Here is a 20,208-nt window from a genome sequence, read left to right as displayed (position 1 = left end):
ATTTTTTCAAATTAATTTATTTCTTTTATTTTGATGTTTATCTGAAATTAACTTTTTTCTTAGCATTAAATCGCAAGCAGAAACTTAAATATACAGCTGTTAGATCAAATAATCTATCGTATTTAAAATAATAAGGGAAACAAGGCATCAATAGCCCAATCCCAACCGCTGCTTTCTTTTACCATATGTGTGGCACAGCATGGACAAGCCTGGCCCTTGCGCCATTAAACCCTACAAACCAACCAAACCACTGCTTAGATTTTGCCATTTTTCAAGAGAGTTTTAACCTCTAGAATGTGCTATTAAGAGTTGTCTACTCTGCCTTACCCAACCTTTTCCGAAGGGAAAAAAAATATTGCTTCATTTTACATATTGTATTTGTAAAACTCGCGACTGAGTTCACTAATCGAAACCTTAACCAATTTCGAAAATTTTAATTTCATATGAAAATTAATGATCTCTTAGAGCGTCACGAGTAACCTTCTTCCCGCCTTTCCATTTAGAGAGAACGTGTAAAATTAAATGTTGAGAGATCTCCCAGTCTCATGTCCTGATTCTTAAAGATCAAATTCAAATTTTGGTTTGAATGAATTCTTAAATCAATTAACTGTTCGGATAGTGGAATTAACTATTTTTTAAAAATCTACTAATTCATCTTCCAGGACAATATATGGCCTAGCTTTTGCGCCAAAAAAAATTTCCAATACATCTGGGGCAATATGAAAAAGTGTATTTAAAAAAACTGTATTAATTAAGGACACTGATACTGAACAACATGAAATGCACCAACTTATTATTTTAGGTGTAAAACAATTTGATTTATTCAATTAGGAAAAACTATAGAAACACAAAAGCTGCATAGCTTCAAGCAAAAATTTATTCTTAGACACATTTTTAAATTGTACAATCACGGAAGAAAGGGAGGAGAAAGCAGCCACCCAGCTTTACTCTGGCATCGCTCATCTTTCAACAGTAAAAACTGTATCATTCGAAAGGCAAGAATGTATACTTAATATTATACTCATATGGTAAAAAAAATGTTTTGCTACTAAAAATAACACAAAAGGTTTTTGCTTTGTTTCACTAGGCCCTGCTTCACAGGAAGTGAATACTCTTCTAGAGATGTTGAAAGCTGGCATGAATGTCGTTAGAGTGAATTTTTCTCACGGAACTTATGAGGTAATTAAGTTTAAGTAATTCCAAAAGACATTCAGTATTATCTCACAGTCTAAGCATTATTTTCTAAAAGGTAGTATTTTACCTTTTATTTTATTACCAAATATTTTATTAACATGAGAATCGCGTGATTTTTCTATAATGATTATTATAAAATTGTTGAAACAAAATATTAGATGGTATAATGCGTTTTTAAAAATTTATTTTAAAAGTTAAATTTTTTCTAAATTATAAAAAATAGCATTTAAAATAATTTTTAAAAAATTAGTTTTATTTTAAATGAGTCTGTTTTAAATATACGAATGTAAGTCAATAAGTAGATGCATTTAGTTTTTGTAATTTATTATAACGATAGTACAAGCTTTCGAGTGGCATAAATTTCAGCATAATTATCTCGCTTTTCAATGCACTCGGTCCATTTTTCCTCAAGCTTTCCGATATGTTCGGTGGGGGAGGGGGGGGGGTGTTCGGTTGAACATGAAGCCACATATGCACCATTTCTTTCACCTGTATATCAGAAGCGAGCCAATGGCCTCTTAAAACAGCTTTTAATAGATAGAGATAATAATCCAACTGGAAGAGATTGGCTTTTAATAGATAGAGATAATAATCCAACTGGAAGAGATTGGCTTTTAATAGATAGAGATAATAATCCAACTGGAAGAGATTGGCTTTTAATAGATAGAGATAATAATCCAACTGGAAGAGATTGGCTTTTAATAGATAGAGATAATAATCCAACTGGAAGAGATTGGCTTTTAATAGATAGAGATAATAACCCAACTGGAAGAGATTGGCACTGTACGAAGGATGCTTCAACATCTTAAACTGTAGATTTTGAAGAGTTTGAATGATGCTTTCATCACTCAAATGCTTCAGAATCGTGCAAAACAAACAAACCAACGCGCTTTTTCATGCAAAAAAAAAAAAAAACCTTTCGGACTGCTTGTTTGAAATAACAAGGCTTCAACTGCTTTCAAAGCATATCAGTAACTGTTTACTGTTCAATCTTTTCTAGATAATGTCCAAAAATTGGTTCTTGTGAGCTTGGCTTCAAAGCTGTCAGGATCTTTTTTACTAAGGAAGATTTCTTTAGGCTGGAGATTCTAGGCATCTGCATTTTGTGCTTTGGGTATTCGCTGTTTGATTCAAAGTGATGAATCTGTTTCATCTCCTGTGATATTTTTTTTAAACTTAGGTACAGTAGGTACAGAAAGATTGTCAGACTATTAATTTTTTGCTCATCACAGAATTATTTTGGCACTCATAGCGCACTGATTTTATTGAAATTGAGTCTGTTTTGTATAATTTCATAAGCAGAATCATGACAGATGTAAATATGGTTTGTGACATCAATAGTCACGTGTCAATTATTTAGAAAGAGTACATGCGTTTAAGATTGCTATTATTAATAAATGTGGCTTGACGTGCTCTTTTTCCTCGATTTACACGCGTATTTAACCGCTTTTGACTTCTGTGAAGACTTTACTGGGTAAAATATTGTCTTCTTATTGTACTGAAAGTCTTTTGATTTCGGTTTCCAATACACTTTTGAATCATAGGAAAAGAAGGGATTCTGTTTTGGGGGCAAACAAAGAATGATGCCATGTGCAATGCTTTGTGCTGTTGCCAATTTTATTTTGCAACAGTCCAAAGCGAACTCTGGCGACTATATTGAAATCAGAAATACACAGCACCGTATTTAATTGGCGAATACACCAAGTCTTGCGTCCAACCAGCTGGCAATTAGAGCAGTACAGTTCCTTATTGATTTCCCTCGTATTAAAATGACTTTAAATTATTCCAAATTGAAATTTTGTATATCAAAGGAAATTTTTTTTTTTATTTTTCTTATAGTATCATGAAAGTACAATGAAAAACGCCAGAGAAGCCATAAAGAAATTTGCTGAGGAAAAGGGTATGGAATATTATCCTGTTGCTATCGCTTTGGATACAAAAGGTCCGGAAATCCGTACTGGCTTGATAGAAAAAGTAAGATGGTTACTTCTAAAAGAAAATAAAAGATTTTTATAAAGTGCTTTTTAGAAAAGCATATTACAATTCATTGGCAAATTATCAGTCAGATTGCATTACTTTCATTGCCAGATAGCTATCCTCTCTCTTAATGGTTATTGTCAATCAGCAGTTTAGTCATATCTAAAACAATGCCAGAATGTTCTGGACTTGTGATATTGTTGGATGCTGGTATTTAGGATGGTGGCTTATAGAGACTGAAAATGATATTGATAACGTAGAGGGAAGGCAGATCTCTTCACAAGAGTTATGCCAGCAGAATTTATTATAAATGTTTACATAGTTCTGAATGAACTAACTATCCATATTGTGTTTGACATTCTTAGTTTAATTTATTTAGTCAACATAACAAAAAATACACGTTATTCTTATCCATATTTGTGTTTCGTTTCATTTCATTTCTTTTAACTTTGCATCTCCTTGTTGTTTTTTAGGAATATTTTTTATATATTTTAAGTTAAACGAGTTTGGCTGAGCTTGGCCAGTATTGGCCCTTGTGCCATAAAAATGAATGATGAATCAATCAATCTTATCTATATTCCTATCTTTATTTATCCATGAATATTTGAAAATGGTTCATCTCTCTTATTTCGTTAACTCCATCATTCAGTCTGGCGCCAATTTGATGTGACTCATGTTGTGACGTACAATAATGTTCAGATATTTAGTAGTGAGTTTTTTGAGCTCCTGGATTTTTTTTCCTCGCCAATAAATACCAAAATGCGTCACATGTCGTGTAGACTTTACCATTAAACATATTTTAATCGAGTGCACATCTTTTAATTCCTTTCGTTTACACTTTTTTAAATCATCGTCATTAACTTTACAAGACCTGGTGGGTGAAAAATTCCACCCAAACATTTTTAAATTTTTAAAAACCATTGGTTTTTATAGTTGTATTTAGTATTTTTTAACTTCTGTCCACATTCGACAATTCATATCAATTGTATCATTGTAACGTTCGTTTTTTCGAATCAGTATTTCATTTGTAAATCCTTTAACCTTATATATTTCTGCACTTTCATTTTTCCCATTTTATGATACATTTGGCTTTTATATCTTAACATGTGTGTTTATATAAATTATTTTTGTTTTTTACCATCTGCTTGGCGCAGCATAGCCAAACATGGCTCTTGCGCCAAAAAACCCGAAAAACCAACCACCCAACCTCGCCAATAAATGTATTTTCACTATCGTATGTAAATGAAATTCACTGCTTTGTAAAATAATCATTGTAGAAAACATGTTTATCAAAGCAAATCAATGAAAGTGTAGTCACTGTTTCTGAGTTTTGATTTGGTGATTCAATTGGATTAAAAAACAGGATGTGGAAGAACTTCTTTTCTCAAAATATATCTTTGCACAATTTAAGCAAAATTGCTTCTTAAGATTGTCGATTCATCAGAAATGACAGTCCCCTGAAATTTCTAGAACCTGTTGTATTATTTTATTCTTTATTTGCCGTAATATTACCATGTTTTTTGCGCACATTTTAGAAACTACTGTTGATCTTTTGGCATTTGATGTCTTTTATTTTTATTTTTGACCATATGCATGGCGCAGTTTAGCCAATTATGGCTCTTGCGCCAAAAAATCCCCAAAATACCAATACCATCTTTATTTGCCGCCTTTGGCGACTAATAAAGAATAAAGCTGTTGCACAGGGATTGATTAATGCTCGCTAAAATTTTCAATCAAATATTGTATGTAGCTTAGTCTCGTAATAGTTTCTTAAGTAAAATATTTGTAAGCTTAAAATTCATTTAAACATATGTATAACTCGTACTATTATTATTACTCGTACTAAATGGAAAAAAATCGTTTATCTTCTGATCAAATTATGTAGTTTTCAATATTGCTGTTTTAGAGAATAAAAATTTTCATATTGGGCCAATCAATCGGGAAAGAAGTCTTGTGGCTGATTGATTTGAGTCGATACGAAATGGGTGGTAATAATAGAGTAGTCTAAAATCGTATGTTTGTATAATAAAATAATATTCACATTGTCGTAACTCACTTAATTTTAATCTCAATAAAGTAGACCTTCCTTTTTATTTTAAACCTTTGGCAACCAATTGCCTCATTGGGAATATTGGTTATATTTAATTTTCTTTAAAACGTGAATATTAACCTTATATCCATGTTTCAGCCAAATTCTTAAGACATTAAAGCCGTGTTTTTTAAATTGTCTCTTTAGTTTGTATTGTGCACATAAGCCTTTTTGATGGATAGCCCCTACTAGAGCATCGTGGCGCTATTAAAATATCTATTTTCTTTTAAATTTTGTGATTGTGTAACTTCATTTTTTTATATTTCTCTTAAATTACACAGATATTAAACAGAAATCTTTCTTTCAACAATGGGAACTTGTTTTTGGTCTTTAATTAGGGAAAAAGCCCCACCCGTAGCAGATGGTTAATGAAACAATGAATACGGTTTGAACTAAAGAAATCTGTTGTTGAAAATCAAGCAAAAAGATATTTAAAAAAATACCAAAATTCAAAATAAATTTTCTCGACTATTCAATTAGTATCATTAAAAAGATGATTTTTTTTCCCATTCAAATTTTGGAATGGTGTAGAATTTATTTTTTGTGCAATAATATTATCGGAAATTATCGTGGGGAAAGGCCAAGATTCTACTGTACAAAGTCTTTGTCATATGCCATCAGCTACCATTACACTTAAGACGTAAAATGCTCTCGGCTGAGTACTATCTTAGGATCAGTCGGTTTCTAATCATCCACTACGGCAAATGACACTTCCCTTTGGTCTTCACAGACTTTACAATGCTTGTCCCTTCAATAATCTCCCCTTTTGTGAGAGAATTCAAATGATTATTGCTGATGCAGGTCTTGGTAACATACAAATTAAATAGGCAGAATTCTATGTAATTCCACCTTGGGATGTCCCTATCTTTCCATACATCAACCCGTTTTATACATTCGATAAGTCTTCCACAGCACCCGTCATATTTCAAAAACTCTTTGCCTCTCACAGGAATCAATTTTGGTCATACGAACCTATTTTTACTGATGGCTCAAAATCGGAGAGTTATGTTGGCTGCGGAATTAAATTTTTACAAAAAATCTACAGTTACAGTTTGCACAACTTTTGTTCGGTTTTGACTGCGGAACTTCTAGCAGTTTTTTGCGTTCTTCAGAAAATTACACTTTCTTATAAGTGTAAGTTTATTTTATATACAGACAGCATGAATGCTTTGGAGTTATTATCCCACCCCCTAACTCAACTTCACTTAACATACGAGAATTAGTGGGAGAGCCTCCCCATCAGTATATTTTTAGCTTTTTAAAAGCTATTGGATTTTATCATTTTATATAGATGTTCTTCGATTATAAACTTGTTTTACCTAACTAATCTCTCATATTTTGATTGTTGCTGTTTTATTGACTTGATCTTTAATGTAGTTTTAAACTTCTCACGTGATATCATCTCAAACCATATGATTGGCCTCAGTATAGCCTACCTTTGACTCTTGCGCCATTAAACCTGAATTAAGCAACCAACCAACCAAGATTCTGCTTAATTTTTAATAAATTAAAATTTTAAAAAAATCTATCCGAGGTATATATTCTCGACTTCTAAGAGATACCAAATTTGGTAGCTGTTTGTCAAATGGCCTAGCCTGTTTCATTTTTCTGTTCTAAATTTTTATATCATCCGCAAAGACATAGATTGGCTGCTGCATTTACGAGATTTTAATCGACTATTTTATTACAACGACTTACGGTATGATCCATCTAATTTGTTCCTTAGCTTCAGATATGTTATTTTTGGGAATGGTAGATAATTTGAGATATTTTATGTGAAATACCCTGTACATTTTTTTAATATAACTATTACAGTCAGCTACTAATCTAGACGAAATCGGTTGGTAACACAAGGAATCGTACTAACAGAATTTGATTGTATTTATTTAATTTTTTACAAAAACAGGTAATTATCATCATTTGTATCCTAATCCATTTTAAAAACTACTATTCTGTTTAAAGGACACCTGAATGCTGCTTCATTGCTTGCATGAAAATAATGATCCTTGTGTAGTTTGAACATTCTTTCAGTTAATTTTTATATGATTTGGTATATTTTCCCATTTGTCATTCGTTCGTCAAAAAAAAAAAAAGTAAACTTTGGATGTTAATATTATTTAAATCTATAAAAATAGATCAAGTTGTTTCGGTTTATCAAATCCGTATCATTCAACGGCGACGAATGTCATTTCTTTGTTAAAATACTAATTCATTTGTCATAAACAATGCATTATATACAATTTCAACTTATTTAAAGGGTGAAAATGCAGAAGTTGAGTTGGTGAAAGGGAAAACTGTGAAAGTGACAACTGATGATGCCTTCTTCAAGAAATGCTCTGCAGATGTTATCTATATTGACTATAAAAATATCACTAAATTTGTCCAGAAAGGTAGTCGAATCTATATAGATGATGGGCAGCTATGCCTTATTGTAAAATCGATAAGTGAGTATTTTTTTTTTAATTCTAGTAAACTTTCCCTTGTATTTAGTTATGAAACTACTTAAATGTTCTTTCATGGTCTAATTACATTCTATTATATGTTTTTATTTGGCACTTCTATTCATAAAGAAAATGGAATGAACTGCGTAACTGTTGATTGAGTATTGCAGCTTAGTCAAATGTGGTTTTTGCGCCAAAAAACCTCACAAATCGCCAACATTGAATATTGTAACTGGGTAAATTTTGAGTTAAGTTTCTGAAATGTGTTCTTTGATTTAAGATTATACTCGTTATGTAATCTTGGAAAATGTCACACACTTTAAAATTGAAGGGTGGTATGTCGTTCCATGTTGGAAGACTATTTCTATTTGTTTCTTTGAATTCATTAGACCCGCCATTTTATTCACAGAAACATCATAATCTTTTCACGCATGTCGTTTATTTCTTTTCAGGTCCTAATTCCTTGGAATGTGAAATAGAAAATGGAGGCATGTTAAGTAGTGAAAAAGGGTGCAACTTACCTGGCATCGAAACAGATTTACCAGCTACATCTGAAAGAGACAAGAATGATTTATTATTCGGTGTTGAAAAGGAGGCAAGTTAAATTTTTATTTAGTCATTATCGATTTCTACTGTTGTCTGTTGATTTTATTTTCTATCCGTTTTTCCAAATGTCCATCAGTATGATCCTTAAGATCATCAATATTAGAAAATCGCTATCCAATCTATAAATCTGATCCAACTGTTGAATGTCCTTTAACATTATTAATTAATGTGAAACATTTACTTATAGCTGGGACTACGTGTTAACGTTTATGTTCACGCCCTCAAATAATTTTAAGATGGCATTCACAAAATAAGTTTTCTAGGATTTAAAATTGACTTTTAATATAGTCCATCAATTCCTTGGATTCCGTTAAGGAATAAAATGACAATTAAAAGACTAACACTCTAAATTTTTTTTAATGAAAACACGCATAAAAATCTGTTTCACCAAATAAATTACAGTTGTCTTTTTATAATGAATAATTTGTAATTTCATTGCATTACCTATCTGTAAATTTTTCTGGATTTTCTCTTTTTAAATTCAGAAACAAATTAACAATGGAAACATACTTTGCTATTCGCTTTCAGTCTTTTGTGTAGGAATCAAAGCATTTTACTTACGCTCATCGTGACCATCTTCATGATCTTTAGTGATTTTGAATGGATTGCGGTCGCACGGCTAACCCAAGTGTGCGTATTCGTATTATAGTGATCACTTTCCTATTATTGTCTGCTTATAGTGGCGGTGAGATTCATTGTCCAAGGATTCGTAGCGATGTCGGTTTAATCCGGAAGCTCCTGCTGTCTCGTTGGCTGCATGAAACAAGCTGAATTCTGTCTCTGTTTTCCTTTCGTCCAAACCTCACTTTCCAAAGGGGTTATTTCATAATCTTTGCTTTTGATATCATCTGGGATGATTAATTTTACATTACCCACGATTTCTTCCGATGAATGTTATAAACTTTCCATTTTTCGTTGCCAGTAATTAGTCTTTTCAGAAATGGATCAATTTCGTTGCGTTTCAAATGCAAATCGCAGATTCTGATATGTTGCGCCCAATAAATTTCCTTAAGCTTTTGAGCGATACATAGATCGAGTTTCTTGACATATCCAAGCTTTTTAAATTTTTTTCAATGCATGTATGTGGTACATTGAACTTCACTGCAATATCACGTGTTGTGCTATGACGATCTGAATCATAATGGCCTTGATGTGGATCGCGTCCACTTCAACCGGACGTTGAGCATTTTTCAATGAAAAATCACCAGAACGAAATCTGGCAAACCAATTTTGACACTGCCTTTCTTACAAGGCTTCATTCCTATGTACGGCTCATAACGTCTTGTGTGCTTGCGATGCGTTCTTGTCTTTTCGGAAATAAGGCAATAAATATGTCTGGAATGTACGTCTTATTCTTCATTTCTAAATTAGGTTAAAAAAACAAAACCTTAAAGAACTAATCGACATATTTTTTTTTACTAAATGAAAGGTAAAAGTCCGAAGAATAAGAAAAAATTATTGGTTAAATATTTTGAACACATTGACGAAACAAAAAAAAAGTGTAAAACCCGTCTGTCGACAAAATCCGCAATCAATTGTCAACTCAATAAAACACTTGAATAAGAAAATAATAAACCTCAGATTCAAAATATTCTAATTACAAATATTAATACTGAAGCAAATGGCACAAAATTGTATAAGTTTGAAAAGAAAAGGAAAAAAAACATTTGTCCCACTAGTTAGCAAATTAGTGGTGAATAATTAGACATTGTCCTCTAATTTCTATTAGTGGGTGACACTCAATGACCTAAAAATTAGACATGAAGAAGAGGAATGTAATTCTTTTATCTTTCTACTCCCCTTCAGGAATATTCTTTTCCAAAAAGGGAGAACAAAATATCCGGAATAAAAATAGAAAGAAACAGAAATTAATTGGGAGTTTGACTCTATACTCGCATCTCAATAAGACTGCTAAGTTTGAATACATATTGTGATGGCACCTATCACAACAATAACACCATCATGAAGAAAAAGAAAAAAAAAATAACTCTTATGAGTGGAAGCAACGGGCCAACCTAAGTTGGGGTTTGTGTAAAAAAAGAGAGAGAGAGAGAGAAATAAAAGAATTTTTCTTTAAATTATTATTTATGACTTAATTTTAATCTTTTGAGGTGGGTAATAAGTCCTTAATTTCGACACATACATAATATCAGTAGCATTGTTAATGCATTTGATTTAGCGTTTCATAATTTACATCAGAAAGTATAGTTACTATTTCATATTATTACGGATTTCGCCGGGTTCGCTTGTAGTGGGTGTATGGTGTGAAAACACAATTAGCAGGCCTTAGTAAAAAACAACAACGACGTTTATTATACACAAAGACGCAGACGACGAATACAAAGACGACAACTGTATACAGCCGAATCGTACACACAGGACAGCACACTACAGCAAACATTAGCCCACAAGTAGTAATCGACCACAGCACACAAAGCGGCCAGACAGAATCCAGAAGAGAAACGGCTGGCACTTCGCCGTTGCTTCACTATCCTCTCGAAGACTCGTTACTTGTCTACGACTCCGACTACGCTTCAATTCACCACACACTTGCAGCACACAATGACACAAGGAAAAAGGTTTGGAGCCGGTCGACTATTACTTGGGGATCATTTCGGCGTGGTTTGGTCATGAGTGAGGAAAGGTCTTGAATGAAGTTGGGTGACTGACTGACTTTAGATGCTTTGTTGAGTGCCAGTGTAATACACTTCTACTCAGTATGAATGTGACTGTGGTACCTGAATTGGGAACCCTGAGAATTTTTAGCAAAAAAGCATATTAAGTGAGGTCATGAGACCGGGTGAAATATGAGAGATGTGGAGGTGCGTAAAAGTGGACAGTAATAAAAAGAGTGAAGTGTTGCATAATGAAAAGGGGAAATACTGATAAAGGCAACAGAGTTACGGAGGTTTGAGTGGCAGGGACCATTTGGTGGTGGCATAAGGAAAGTTATATTTGCTATTGCAGTGGGCGAAATCTGTTTGTTGAGCGATGGTGGAGTTTGAGTGATCCTTAATCCTTTGGAAGAAGCTCCTGTAAAGTTTGGTGATGAAATCTATGGTTTCAATTTTGAGGTCATTATGGATTACATCGTTTCGAACATACCAAGGTGCGTTTGTGATTATTCTTAGTAACTTGTTTTGCAGAACTTGAATTTTGTTACGATGCGTTTTCGCTGCAAGCCCCCAAATTTGTGCTGCATATGTGAGGATGGGCCTGATAACAGTCTTGAATAGACGAACTTTGTTGTTGAGGGAAAGTGGAGAGTGGCGACCGATAAGTGGACTTTTGCCCAGAATTTATCTGAGTTGTATTTAACATGATTTTTAAAGGTAAGCTTGTAATCAAGGATGAGGCTGAGGTATTTCACTTCCTTGTCCCAAGAAAGATTTTCATCAAAGAAGGTAAGTTGTTGGAGAGATTTTTTTAGGATGGCCTTTGCGGAACAAGATGGCGTGGGTTTTATCGGTGTTAATGGAGACACGCCAACGTGTGCACCATTCTTCAATTTTGACTAACGCACCTTGGAGTTGCTTGATGACAAATTTTGGTATGGCACCTTGAATTAAAATAGTGGTGTCTTCTGCGAAGAGGCAATTCATGACTGGTTCCGATTTGGGGAAATCAGCATTGTATATGCAGTAAAGCAGAAGGCTAAGGGCGCTGCCTTGAGGAGGACCGGCTTGGATGATCCCAGTCACAGAGAGGAACTGTTGATTCTTGACTTGGAAAGTGCGATTTGAGAGGAATTTTGAAATTATTGCAGTGAGATAATATGGAAATTTTAGATGAATTAGCTTGTAGGTGAGACCATCGTGCAACATTTAATCGAAAGACTTTCTTACATCCAGAAAAACACCTCCAGTGATGAGCTTAGCATTGAAGCCCTCGCAAATGGTGTTGGTCACCCTAAGGAGTTGGTGAACGCAACTGTGGTTTTTCCTGAACCCGAACTGATCATCAGGGATTATGCTATTATCATTACAGAACTCTGTGAGTCTGGCGAGAAGTAACTTTTCAAAAATTTTACCAATGTTGCTGAGAAGGCTGATAGGACGATAGGAGCCAGGGAGCTTTGGATTCTGGTTGGGTTTCGGGAACATTAGAACATGGGCTATTTTCCAGACAGTTGGGAAGTGGTTGAGTTGCAAACATCTGTTGAAAATTTTTGTAAGGTGGGTGATTGCATTAATGGTGAGCATCTTAATGGCTTTATTAGGAATACCGTCTGGTCCAGTAGCTTTTTTGACGTTAAGTTTCTTGATAATATCAATGATTTCCTTAGGAGAGGTGAGTTTTGGATTAGAAGGCGGTGGTGGAGCCTTAAAGTAATCATTGACGGCAATTTTGACTCCTCGGATTTGATCATTGCAGTAGGGTTCAGGATTGACTTGGAAAGAGTTTTCCAGTGAATGGAGAAAGGCATTGGCCTTGCCCAACGGGGTGTATTTTAGCCCATCCGAATAAAGAATCGGTGGCAGAGCAAAGAACTTCTTAGTGAGTTTCCGGTTGAAATCAAACAGGGAGTTATCTTCCGGATTGAGGCTTTCCAGGAGTTCTTTCCAAGAATTGTTGTCGTATTCATTGATATCTTCTCTGATTTCATTTTGTAGTTTAGTGAACAGAAGTTTATAAGGTGGATAGAATGTCATCTGCCAAAATTTGTGCCATCTATTTTTAAGTTTAATTTTGTCCACAATTTCAGGAGGGAGTTTTCTGGGAGGGCCTTTAATGATTTTTGCTTTAGAAGCTTGGTTTAACGCAGTGACAATTGAAGCAGTGAATTTAGTAATTGCATCGTCAATATCTTGAGTTGTTTCGATTAGTGGGTTGCCTGGGATGGAATTTTGAATAATGGTTGAAAAAACAGACCAGTTTTTAGTTTTGATCGTTTTAGGTAGTGCAGAGAGGTTAATGTTGATGTCGATTTCGAAGAGAACAGGATTATGGTCGCTGGACAGCTCATTAAGAGAGGTACCGGATGCAATATTACACATTATACCAAAGTCCAACGTGCTAGAGGAAGGAGCATTGATAGGAAAGTGGGTGGGTTCCTGCGGAGCAATGATGATTAGGTTGTTTGATGCAATGAAGTTGTGGATGACGGCGCCGTTGCTGTTTGAACGACCGGTACTCCAAGATGGGTGTTTGGCATTGAATTCACCAACGACAATACTTTTGGAAATTTGGTTGAGAATCCTATGAAGCTCAGAGGTGTTGATTTTGCCATGGGGAGGACGATAAATGCTGGCTAAGGTAATATGGAAACCATTTGGGAGATCTATTGAGATCGACGTGTTCTCAAAGCTAGTAGAAGAAATGGGGGTAGGATGATGAGGTAGAGAGTTTTTTATTAGAATAGCAGTGCCACCACTTTTGTGGGTGAGTCGGTCAGCTGGAGTAGTTTGGAATTTTGAAGTTGTCGGAAGGACGAAGATGAATTTCTTGGATGGCAATGACATCAGGTGCCCAGTCTAAGATGAAGTATTTGAGCTCTTTGAATTTATGCCTGACACCACCCGCGTTCCAAGACACAATGTTCAGTGAGTTAAATTTGGAGCTATTGAACGTGAGCAGGAACTGACTTGAGGATGGCAGACATTTGCGAAAGGAAGTTGTTCATAAGATTGGTAATTTGATTTTCTGTAATGGGTTGATTCTTATCTTGCGGTTGCTCCATTTTGGGCTGCACAATTGGTGACTTAATGGTAGCGACAGGTTGTTGCGTGGGGAAGTTTTCATTGACTCTGGCAAGAGCATTGGCATTGTTCCATCCATCACTGGGAGCAGCTTGGAAAGTTCTGCGCATTGCTGGGTTTTTTGGACATTGAGAGTGGTTTGCCGTGTGGGGCCCACCGCACAGGCAACATTTGGCTGGTGTGTCTTTAGGTTTGGTGCAATTATTGGTTGAATGAGAATCTCCATATTTGAGGCATCTTGCTTTTCGGGTGCAAAGTCGACTGTGATGATAGAATTCCTGGCAGTTGTAACATTGTGCCGGTGTTTGTTTCCTTCGGAGAGGTTCGACAGAGACTTTAAGGTACCCTATATTAGGTTGAAAATGGCTTTGCTGGCTTCATTTTTGGGCAGCTTGACCAGGAAAAGTGGCATTAGGGTGTTAGTTTTTCGATGCCTTAGAGGATGGCAAAGCTCTGGGTCCAGCCCCAGCTGTTTGATTTCATGAAGGATGTCATAAATAGGGTGGTCAGCTGGAAGACTGCGGATGACTACTATAAGTTTCTTCTCATCACTAAGTTCGAAGGTATGAGCTTGGAGTTTGTCATTGACGATTTGTCTTTGGATAGCCCGGTGAGCATCTGCATTAGGGGGAAACACTTTCAGTCGACTATTGGGTAGGAATCTGCGCATGATTTTGGTTTTTGTAATTTCGCTAAATTTGGAGAGGAGACAGGCTGAGTTTTTCCAGGTTCGTCAATAAAGATGGGTGGGGCATATGTTTTCTTGTTGGTTTGATCGATATTGTCGCTCACCTGATTTGTTGATCCATTTTCTGACTGTGCGTTATGGTCTTGATCCGCCATATCTGCATCCGTAACGACATTCGTTAGGGCGTCAAAGCGATTTGTTGTTTCCAAGAGCGAGGGGTTCTCTTGGCGCATTTTCTTTGTAGACCGAATGGTTCGGTTTGGAAGCTTATTCTTTTGGCTCCGGGGGCCTGGGTTTTTAAGCTATTATCCGGGTCATCAGAGAGTTCACTACCTGAACAGGAGTCATTGTCCTTTTGATTTGCACGCTGGAGATTCAGTTGGGCAGTAAGGTGATCAACACGACTGGTTGAAACAATAAGGGTCTCGCTGCTGAGTAGGGCAATTTTAGAGATAATATCAAATGTTTTATTTGGGATAGCATGGAGGAAAACTAATCAGCTCTTAACTTTTTTCATTATGAATTTGTATTCATGTTCATTAAAGGACGCATTGGGGTCAATTTTAAAAGTACCATAGTCTATCTGAGTAGAAGAGTTAGAAATGGCACTTACCTCGGATGCTGAGGTGATGGGAGAATCTTCAGTTGACATAGTCGCTGTGGAGTTGGAAAAATCCATTGCTGAGGAGGATTTATGATGTTCCATCCTGGCAAAGTTCGAAAATAATTCGAGGAAAAGTCCGCTCGAATTTCACAACAAACAGTAGAAGAGGAGCGCGTACAAGGCGCGCTAACAATGAGTTCGTTCACATCCAGTCAATGATGATCACGCTGGTGGGCCGAGCATAGCTTGACTCGGGTCGAAACGGAGAAGTTTTAGTTAGGCAGCTGGCGGCGAGGTGGTAGCACTCTACAACCCAGCACGGGAGAAAGGAGAAACAACGGCCTTGATAGTGAAGAACCAAGAGGGGAATCGAATGAAGTTGGGTGGGTAATGATATGTTTGACGGAGCGCCTAGCCCCTAGGGTTGGGGCCTGATCTCCGGTAGATGATAAACTTTTTAAAGACCTGGCTTTCAGTAGTTGACGTGATTATCTTCGCAATAAAGTCCGATGAACTGGGTTACTAAATACAGACAGGAGAGGAGGTGTGAGGTGCTTGACGAAGCTAAGGTTACTAATGACTGTCAAGATGTGATAAGAGGTGCAACATGGATTGGGAAAACGCTGCCGAGCAATTTAATAAGGTTATGAAAAATAAAGTTAGGAAAAAATGAGAAGTAATTAAAATGGAAAAAACAAAGGATTAGGGAGGGCTAAATCAAAATATTACGAGGTCTTTTAATGCGGAGATTAGGAATATCAAGTACTGCTTTGTTATCATGATTGTCAATATTTTTAAAGAATTTTTCAGCAAGTTTTTTAATAAATTTTTTAAGTGGAGGGTAATCAAGTGCTTTATACATGTTGGTGTTTGGCATATACCAATGGCAGTTACAAAACCTTCTAATAAGGTTGTTTTGTTGAATTTCTATTATTCTTAGATTAGATTTAGCAGCGTATCCCCAAACCGGACATGCGTGAGTTAAAACTGGACGCAGATAGGCAGTGTAAATAAGTATTTTGTTGTCCCTGCTCATTTTGGAGTTTCGAGAAATTAAGGGAAAGAATTTACGAGTTAGGTCTCGAAACTTCTTTTTAACATATATAAAATGGGGTTTCCATGTTAGTTTATTGTCAAGAATGACACCTAAATATTTGCATTCCTTAGACCACGGGATGTTTTGATTTTTAATTTTAATTGGGCGGAATTCTTTAAAAACTTGATTTTTAGTGAACATGATAGCTTCAGTTTTACTAGAATTAATTTCTATTTTCCATTTATTGAACCAGTCTTCAAGAGTTTTGAGATGTCTAGTGAGTGCTATTGAGATGAAATTTGGATTTTTATTTCTGGCTAGTATTGCAGTTTCGTCGGCATACATGCAGAGCATGGTATTAAATTGTCTTGGTATGTCGTTAATGTAAAGTGAAAAAAGAATAGGACCCATTTTAGAGCCTTGGGCAACACCTGCTTTTATAGGTTTAATGTCTGAGAGATAATTATTAACGCGAACACAAAAGAATCTGTTGTTTAAATATGAGATGACAATTTTGATAATATAATGTGGTAAATTGTAGGTAATGAGCTTGTAAATAGGGCCATTTTACCAAACTCGGTCAAAGGCTTTCTGAATATCAAGGAAAACAGCAGCAGATTTTTGATTATTTGCAAAACCCTCTTCAACATATTCAACTACCCTAACAAGTTGATGAGTCATTGAGAGGTTATTTCTGAAACCGAATTGTTCCGGACTAAGGGTGTTATTTTCATCAAGAAATTTATTTAACCTATTTAAAATGATAGGTTCAGCAATTTTGCTAATGGAGGGAAGTAGTGAAATGGGTCTATAACTGGACGGTTCTGTGGGATCTTTGCCCGGTTTAAGAATAGGTGCTACAACAGCTGTTTTCCATTTTGTAGGAAAATGACCAATGGCCATAATTTTAAATATGATAAATTGAAGCAATGTAATTAGGTTTGAGGGGAGATTACGAAGGACTTTGTTATTGATACCATCTAAGCCAGGGGCTTTATTGATTTTGAGATTTTTGATGCAATCAGTAATTTCAGTGATAGATAGTGGAGTAACATCATGGAAATATTTGGGGAGTGAATTTTGAAAGTCTTTGACTGTATTATTTACAAGCAGCTCTGTTTCAACATGATTAAGGTTATTTAATTGAAACTGGGTCTCAAGGCTATTTGCCAAACAGTTTGCTTTATCAATATCAGTATTAACAATAGTAGCCGGGCCTTTAAGGGCGGAAATTTTTTGTGTTTTCTTTTTAAATGATGAAACAAAATTCCAGAAGGAGCCATCATCAGTATTTGCATTAACCAATTTATTAATGAATTCATTTTGTTCAGTTTTTTCATTTAAAGTTTGGATGGTTTTATTTAGTTTATTCATAATTTTCTTGAAGACTGGATTTCGAGTATTTTGAAAGATCTTTCTGGCATAATTTCTTTCTTTGCGAAGAAACCGAATTTTTGGATCAATATAGTTTTGGTTAAATCTCAATGGTTTCGACGCAGAAAATTTAGCATCAATAATAACTTTTTCAAAGTATTCAACAAGTTCATCAAGTTGCTCAGGGGTTTGAGGGTCTAAATTTTGTTCGATGCAAGTATTAGATAATATTTGTTTAAAATTGATCCAGTTTGTGGCAATTTTTCTATTGTTGTCAGGGAGTGAGTATTTAAGAAAAAAGTTAAGAAGAACAGGATTATGATCTGAACTGAGTTCAGGGATAGATGTACTTTCAAATGGGAAGAGAAAATCTTTAACAAGAGCAATATCGATTGTACTAGCCGAATAAACACCATATCTAGTGGGTGAGCAAGGAGCTAAAATTTCTAATCCTGCACGGAGTGCAAATGAATATAATGAATTACCGCGAGCATTATTATTTTGACAACCCCAACTGATATGATGGGCGTTGAATCGCCACAAATAATTTGATTTGAAGCAGGTTTCCTATATCAAAAGTGAAGAGAGAATTATCAGAACCAGGGGGGGATATAAATAGAAGTAAGGGTAATTGGGTCATTTTTAATGTCTAGGGCAACCACCGTAGCCTCAACATAATATAACGTGGGTGGAGTGATTACATGATGGGGAATACCATTTTTAATCATAATTGCAGTACCACCACCAGTACTTTCTAACCAGTAGCTATAGAATGAGTGGTAATTAGCCAGAAAAATCTTTCTTTGCGGTCTAAGGTGAGTTTCCTGTATTAAAATAACATCGGGGTTATACTTATTTACAAATGATCTAAAATCATTGATTTTGTTGGAAATGCCATTTGCATTCCAGAAAACAATACGCAGACTGCTGCACTTCAAAGTTAATTTTCAGATGGGTTAACAAGACTGGTAAATATATCTGATAAAATTAGAACTTTGTCCATTGAATTTTTTGCATTTTTGAGTTTTCTAATTTGTGTGAGAAGGTTGGGAAAATCATTTAATAACTTTTTAATTTCTTTTAAACCCTCAATCAGTTCATTAAAATCACTCGAATTCATAAAATTGAGTGTATTAGAGTCTTCTTTTTCAATATTTTGGGTTTCTCATGGCGCCATCTGTCGAGGTGTAGGAGGTTTGAAAAGGTCGGCGAAAGAAGTGTTCTCGCGAATATTAGCCTGATTATTGTTTGGAATATTTCTTCGTAAATTTGAGAAATTATTACTATTTTGTTGGGGGGAAGTAGTCTTAGGGAAAACCTCGCAACCTCAATAAGAGGCAACATGCCCACTTTTACCGCAATTGATACATTTCGGTACTTCTACTTTTTCTTTAATTGCACAGGCATTTGTTTCGTGATTTTCGCCTCATTTAAGGCAACGTGGTTTGATGTTGCAGCAATCTGCACTATGATGGAAGTAATTACACTTGAAACATTGTCTAGTCATATTGCGTGCACGATATGGTTCAATAGTAACGCGGAGATAATTAATACTGTTAACGGAATAAATGCTATTGACTTCATCGTTTCTTTCAAGTTCAAGAAGAAAGAACGGCAGCGCCCTCTTTGCTCCAGTTTGCGTTAGTTGGACAACTTTAGTAACCGGGAAACCGAGTTCATTTTTAATATGGTTAAATATTTCTGTAGAATCATGGTCAATTGGTAGTCCTTTAATTACTACCTTTACGGGTCGTTTACTTTTTGGTTTGATAGTATAACAGTCATAGCCTTGTGTAGTAGCAAACGATTGAATTTTTTAATGCTGCTCTATTGAATTTGAAATTTTTTTAACAAAACCATTATTAAATCGATTCTCAGTAGGGCCACAAACTTTTTGAATTTAAGCTAAGATTGTATTAAATTTGTCCGCGTATCTAAGCATGATCGGCGGTACTTTGGTGATTCGAATGAAGTTGGGTGGAAAGAAACATCGTCTTATGTAGGATTGTGGAACTGTAGGAGCGGGCGAATCAAGAGTCTTGGTTTCGGTTGTGGGCGTGGTCAGTTGGATGTTGAGTTTTCAGGGAGGAGTGCGTCTAGGATTATGATTAGTTTTTCTTGCTTGTTTTTTGCTCTCTTGCTTAGTTTGATGGCCTGTAATATATTGGAAAATTCAATAAGAAGTTCATTTCTCTGAGGTCACTTAAGTGATTTTTCATTTCCTTTATATCTTAAAGATCGCATGCTGAAGTGGCTTGGGGAGGCTGTGAGGACCTACGAGTCCAGGTGCTCCGCTGAAACACCCATCACGTCGTCGTCGTCGTCACGTCTTAGTTTTTTACTTTGGGAGATAGTTTCTGGGATTCTTGGATGGTTAGTTTCGCTGTTTTGGGGTTTTCTTATTGTAGTAACATCTGCGTAGGATCTTCTTGGGTAAGTTTCTGTGGGAATTTGGGCTCTTGGGATGGCTGGGCATCCTTTCCAGGCTGCAAGGTGTCCG

At 35.6% G+C, this 20,208-nt stretch overlaps 1 protein-coding gene across 4 annotated transcripts in view; it reads left to right on the top strand.

The window, feature by feature from the left end:
• Positions 1 to 20,208, top strand: part of LOC129956454 (pyruvate kinase PKM-like) — a 181,701-nt gene that overhangs the window by 140,058 nt on the left and 21,435 nt on the right. For 3 of the 4 annotated variants that reach the window (XM_056068335.1, XM_056068338.1, XM_056068339.1), the window contains 4 exons: positions 1,088 to 1,179; positions 3,034 to 3,168; positions 7,518 to 7,704; positions 8,154 to 8,296. In XM_056068335.1, the coding sequence (XP_055924310.1) occupies positions 1,088 to 1,179; positions 3,034 to 3,168; positions 7,518 to 7,704; positions 8,154 to 8,296 (557 nt within the window). Of the gene's footprint in view, positions 1 to 1,087; positions 1,180 to 2,592; positions 2,931 to 3,033; positions 3,169 to 7,517; positions 7,705 to 8,153; positions 8,297 to 20,208 lie in introns of those variants that run through there. The other variant, XM_056068337.1, reaches the window with a different exon arrangement.

The sequence above is a fragment of the Argiope bruennichi genome, chromosome 11, assembly GCF_947563725.1.
Source record: "Argiope bruennichi chromosome 11, qqArgBrue1.1, whole genome shotgun sequence".
NCBI lineage: Eukaryota > Metazoa > Arthropoda > Arachnida > Araneae > Araneidae > Argiope > Argiope bruennichi.
The sequence above is the reverse complement of the archived record's forward strand: the minus strand, read 5'-3'. Positions and strand labels throughout refer to the sequence as shown.